Source organism: Fukomys damarensis, unplaced genomic scaffold (assembly GCF_012274545.1).
Source record: "Fukomys damarensis isolate Sample0158 unplaced genomic scaffold, DMR_v1.0_HiC HiC_scaffold_33, whole genome shotgun sequence".
Lineage (NCBI taxonomy): Eukaryota > Metazoa > Chordata > Mammalia > Rodentia > Bathyergidae > Fukomys > Fukomys damarensis.
In genome coordinates, this window is record NW_022900945.1 from 20,148,796 (window position 1) to 20,154,959 (window position 6,164).

At 40.8% G+C, this 6,164-nt stretch overlaps 1 protein-coding gene across 1 annotated transcript; it reads right to left on the minus strand.

The window, feature by feature from the left end:
- Positions 1–4,434: 4,434 nt before the first annotated feature.
- LOC104870896 (cytochrome b-c1 complex subunit 7-like) lies at positions 4,435–4,767 on the minus strand. Its single transcript, XM_033758109.1, has one exon. It carries the CDS (start codon positions 4,765–4,767, stop codon positions 4,435–4,437), a length of 333 nt encoding a protein of 110 aa, XP_033614000.1.
- Positions 4,768–6,164: the final 1,397 nt, after the last annotated feature.

The window sequence follows — 6,164 nt, forward strand, 5'->3', positions numbered from 1 at the left end:
GAATAGGTTCCTTATTTTACGCTTGGGAAACCACAGACCTAGCTGGTTGACATTTTCTTTTCATGGGCCAGAAGGAGACAAAAAGAGGCATCAAGGAGGCAAGTTTGCTAGTTCAACCAAAGAATTTTTGCTGAGTATGGTGGCACATGTCTATAATCCCAGCACTGATGCAGCTGAGGCAGGAGAATTGCTGTGAGTTTGAAGCCAGCCTGGACTACATGGTGAGACCCTGTCTCAAAAAATTAAAATTAAATTATTTTTTTATTTATTTATTGTTGGTACCAGGGATCTAACTTGGGACCTTGTGCTTGCAAAACAGAACCACTGAGCTAAATCCCTGGCCCTTAAAAAATATTTTAACACTTTTTATTTTTATTTTTTATTTTCATCTTACTCCTACTCCCAACCCCTGGCCCTCTGAAGCAGTTTTCTTCCAAATCCTTGCTTCTGAGGCATAGCTTATTTTTTTCTTTCTCCCTTTCTACAAACTTCTTCTATCTTAAGAGTTTTCTTCCCTTCAAGCAGCTAGAGATTCCTAAGCCCCTAGAAAATGAATGCTTATACATAAAAACACCAAACACAGGAAACACTTGCTCTCTTTAACCATAAATGGAACGAGTTGTCAGGAGACACCCTTAAGGAGGGTTAGCAGCTTCACTAGGTAATTTTAAATTATCTATCACTCACACTCTATCCCTGGGTTAGGAGGGACCAAAAATATCTTGCTTGTCCAGAAAAGAGGAAAAGAAGAAAATAAGAAAAAAAAAAATGCCCAATTCATGGTGTGTCTCTGCTGTCACTGGTAGATAATGTAGACAGAGTCTAGATCTGAATTGATTAATCCCAAAAAGCCAGCTGTAGTTTTACAGTGGATTAATGGATAATCCCAGAAAGGCTGTGCCGTTAGTTCCACTGAAGTTCAGGCTGGTTTCTGGCTGTGAGGCTGGAACCAGTTTTGTTGAGCCTGCAACAATCCATGTGCCTCCTTCTGGCTTACACTTGGCTCCCTTCAGGATTGAATTTGGCTCCTGCCAATTTAAACTCAGTGGCTTCACCATGACACTGGGAGTCACTAGATGGAGCTGGTCCTCAGCTGTTCTAAATTCTGAGATCAGTTCATCCCTTCTAAAACAGCTACTAGCCAATCACCCTATCCTGGCGAACATCTGAAATCAAATAACTCACTAGCCACTGCAGTCTGTGGATCCACTGTTCTGTTCCACTGGTGTGTTTCTCCATGGAGGCATCTGTGATCACCAGTAGTTACCATGTGCCTGCAGGCTTGAGCAGCCTTCTCCCATGTGAGCCCAGGCTCAGGAAGAAAGCACCACCTGCCACCTACCTCCCCTTTGTTGAAGTCTCTGCTCTCCCTGTGGGCTTCCATTCTTGCATCAGACCCTTCCTGGGTCCTGGGGACACACTTCCCTCCTTCTTCTCATGCTACTATATTCCAGTGTCAGGACACCAAATCTCAGAGAGGCTCTTTCTCTGCTGCTCACCACTCAGTCATCTTCGACACTGTCACTTTGAGAGCCCACTTGTCCAGAAACACAATATAAGAATGCTGCCCTATCCAGTGTCTTGAGCAATGTTTCTCATGCAGCCATCATGGGAAACCCCAATCCTGAAACACAGTGGAGAGAAGTGGTCTCCAAGTCACATCAGAGAAAGCAATCTCCAAAAGCATACACATGTGGGTCCTAAACACTTTACCCTGACAGAGGTCCTTTCAACTGCTCTTTTGATCTCCCCCACCACCGCAAGACCAAAGGACATAAGCTCAATTCACCTGATGCCATGGCTGCCCTTTTTTTGGGCAGGGGGGTGGAAACATGCCCTAATGGAGAAAGAAAATAATAATAATAATAATAATAATAATAATAATAATAATAATAAGTTAAAACATGACGAAATAAAAAGGAGGCTCCAAATACTATACTAATCCCTTCTGATAGTTTCTAGCTACACCAATAACTTATAGCTATCACAAGTTTTCATTACCAGTCCAAAACTGAAATCAGACAATTAATATTTTCTTGACCCTTAAACCATTCTTCAATGTTTTCCTTGACTGGGCCCAGCAATATGCCAAAAACATTAACAAAGATTCATACTGGGTTTGTGGACAATTGCCCACTTCCTGTGCATGTAGACTACCATGGTAGGTAGATCTTCTACAAGGAGATTATTGAATAAAGCTTTAAAATAGTATAGAACAGCTGCAAAGTGCAATGACAAATTTATTTTTTTATTGTTCGTTTGTTTGGTTGGTTGGCTTCTTGAGACAGGGTCTCACTATGTAGTTGAGACTGACCTGGAACTCAATATGTAGCCCTGGCTGGTCTCAAACTCACAGCAAACCTCCTGCCTCAGACTCCTGTGTGTTGGGATTACAGGTGTGCACCACCACTCCTGGCTCTGCAATGACAATTTTAAAACTTGCTACCAGCTCTAATATTTCCCAATGGCCAATAAGGAGACTAAAAGGCCTTGGAGTTTGTTTTTTGTTTTTTGGGTTTTTTTTTTTTCTCTTGGAAGGTGCTCTGGTGTTCTCCATCACCTTTGGATGTTCATCTCCAATTTCTTGAGCTTTCCAACGTAAAGCCTAAACTCACAGAGGACTCTGCAGTGAGCTCCAGCCTTTGATGTTCGACTGGCTCCTCTGGCTCTCCAGTGGGCAGGTGGCCAGTTTGTATTCTTTCACCATGACTATGCAGGCAGCCATTGTAAGTCTACTTTGAATATTCTTTATATATCTTATATATTTTTATATTAAGTCTGTTCCTCTAATGACTCCTGATACAAAAATAATAGAAAATTATTTTGATATTTATATTCCTTGAAATTCATTTTAAAATGATGTCATAAATTTAATGTATTAATAGCCACAATAATTTTATTTTTAAACTTACAACAAAAATGTTAGATACTAACTTTAAAATGTATGAAAGTGCCGGCCATGGTATCCGTAATGCCAGCACTCAGGAGGCTAAGGCAGGAGTATCGCCATGAGTTCAAGGCCAGTCTGGGCTACATAATGAGTTCAGGGCCAGACTGGACTACAAAGCAAGACCCTGTCTCAAAAAACCAAACCAAAACAAAAAAAATGTATGAAAGAGTAAGTAAATAAATAAAAGGCCGTGGAAATTTTTTCTCTAGTCACAATTAATACTCAGGTATCAAAATATAGAGATCCTGATCTACTCCATACTTCTGAAACTCCTATGATGAAAGTTAGCCATCAATTCATAGATAAATATTTTCAGGTCTAGGATAAACATATCTGGCTGACATCTACTATAGGGCAACTCAACCAACTAGCATCCTTTTGGGGGGAACCAAAAAAAATTACATATTTACAATAAATAGAGCAATACCATTCAAAATACGAGATAAATTTCTACCCAGAGAATCACATGATTGTGTTAAGAGATACTGACTTGTTTGCTACTGGCTGGAGGACAAGAGCTAAAATAAAATGGCCAGCCCCAAACAGTACCCAGCACCTATGGCCTTGGTTGCCTCCAAAATAGATGCGAAGATGTGCACTAGGATACTCATGAGTCCAAGGGCACTGAGTTAAAGCTATATCAACCAGCTAATCTCCCAATCTTGCAGCATGGATAGACTAGATCAGTTTTTCACTGGTATAATCATTTGTCCTCTATTCCCCAAATAAGACTTGAAGATGTAAAGGGGCACATTGAATCTCTCATTAACTATACACAAAAAGCTCTAAATGACACTGCAGAGGGAATTTCATTATTAAATACAGAAGTAAAAATGGAGAAAAAATCCATTTCACAAAACCAAATAGCCTTTGATGTTCCAAAAGCAGCAAACGTGGAATTTGTGGAGTTATCAAAGCAGAATGTTGCACATCCATTCCTGACCACTCTGCAAATGTGTCCTATGCCTTCCAAGACCTATGCTGCAGATCAGTGCAATGTCAGAGTCTGCCATGAGCCTCAACAGGTTATTTTAGAAATAATATATCAATATTCCTTTGGTTAAAGTTAGACTCCTTCCCTTCTGGGCCCATTACAGCCAAAATTCCTTAGGAATACTAAGAATTCATAAGTTGGCTTAGTTGAGAAAGTAAGGAACAGGTAAAACAAACTCAAAGAATGTTAAAATTATCTTTTTTTTTAATGAAAAAGCGCCACATGCCTGTAAAATGAGCCAATACCCTTCAGGAAGGGAGGCATGTTTTTGTGGGCTTTTCTACCCCTCAACAGAGGTATATATGCTGCCATTTCCAAACTAATATGTCTTATGTCTCTGAGCACCTGAACTCCATTCTTCTTTTTTTTTTCAGTTACTCAGACATTTATTTAAAGTAGGATGTTTGAAGACTTAAATTGTGTTTCAGGCTTAACCAAATTCATAAAAATATTTTGAAGACAGCTGCATCCACAGATTTCAACTATGTGATTACTTCTTTGACCAGTCTTCTTTTTCTTTTCTTTCCTGAATAACCTCTTTGAGATATGGTTCAAAGTAGAATTTATCCTCCTCACAGTTCCTCTGTTCTTTCAGCAAGATCTGATGCTTCATGCTCAAGTCTAATGCTCTCTTAATGCGAAACGTCCTATCATTATAAACTTTCTCAGAAAGCCTTCTCCTGGCTTCTTTTATATCTTTGTCATTGTATATTGTATCATCACGCACTAAGCCCAGCTTATTGAATCCCGCAGCATTGTAATACCATTTTCCGATACCATCCAGACACCAGCCTGAGGCTGCAACAGCAGGCCTCCCTGCCATTTTGACCCATGAATGAAGTGATGGCTTCTGGGTCCACATTCCATTCTTGATTGCCTAATAAACCCTTCTTCTGCCTCTTTCTGGTGCATCCTGAAAATCCTTTTCTGTGACAGGAGTCAGCAAACCTGCTACAAAAGGGTGGGGACAGGTTCTTTATTTCAGCTTCCGGGATCTTCAGACCCAGCCTAGTGATGACCACTTTGTAAATACAGATATATTCATGAGAGAATATGCTTCTTGTTTCATTCTATGGAGGCTTCCCACTGGACTTGCTGGAAAAGTGGGACACAGTATTTTGTGCAGTCCCATGATGGTGAGCTTTTTAGAGACCTAGAGCCCAAACTGCAACCCAAAACCCACTTATTTATCACAAAGTGCTGACACTGCAATTAAACCTCAATGCTGATGTTTTAGTTTAGAGAAAATAACCATACCTTTCCGATGGTTGGCAGCTGAAGCGTCATGGCTCTCCTGCTGACAGAAAGGGTTCTGTGAGCCCTGCTGCAGCACACAGGCCACAAGTTCGCCACCACTGCTGTAGTTCACAGCAGTAGAGTTTCTGGTTACTTAGGTTCATGTGCTTAGGTTTGTTTGCTCGGCTCTGGCCAAATCGAAAGAGGCCATTTATTTTGATAAAGGTAAAGGGATTTATTCAAAGCCAGCTCTGAGGAGATGGAGGGCCTGTTTGCCTCGAGTCACCACCTCCCGTGTATAGGTGGGTGAGGCACAGAGAGACAGTACAGACCGCCACACTTGCTGTATCATGTCAGCTCATCTCTTTCTCATAGAAAGTAAACTGGACTCTGGCCTCCGCTGGGCTTGTATCTGCCTATTTTGTCACTACTTTTGGGCTAAGGCAAGGAGGGGGTGTTCATTACGAGCTCAGCAGGAGGAATTTGGGATAGATTGATTATATATATCTAGAAAAAAATTTTTAAACCCTAACTTTGCCTCTCTCTCTCTCTCTCTCTCTCTCTTTAACCAAGGATCTAATCAAACTTGGGACCTTGCGCTTGCAAATCACGCAGTAGAACCACTGAGCTGAATCCCCAGCGGTAAACCCTAACTTTTAAAGTTCCATTTTGAAGTGCTCATTACAGTATGATATGTCAAATAGTCCACTAGTTCCACTGAGTGGGGTCACATGTATTACATACGTACTAAACAAATGAAAAATACAGGATTTCTGCCCTCACAGGGCTCACAGATCATAGGGAGAACTACAAGTATATATATTACTGCAGTTACAATGGCTGCTAATTCAATCACCTCCCCAGTGATACAGACTGCCAAAAGTCCTAGAAAATGATTGTAACATTTCCTAAATGTTTCAAGTGGCTAAAAGAGAGACTGATTGTTGGCCACTTGGTTCTACCCTCTGATTCTTGTCCATTCTT

Coding starts and splice junctions, on each gene's coding strand:
- LOC104870896 (XM_033758109.1), bottom strand. CDS start 4,767: ATGGCAGGGAGGCCTGCTGTTGCAGCCTCAGGCTGGTGTCTGGATGGT.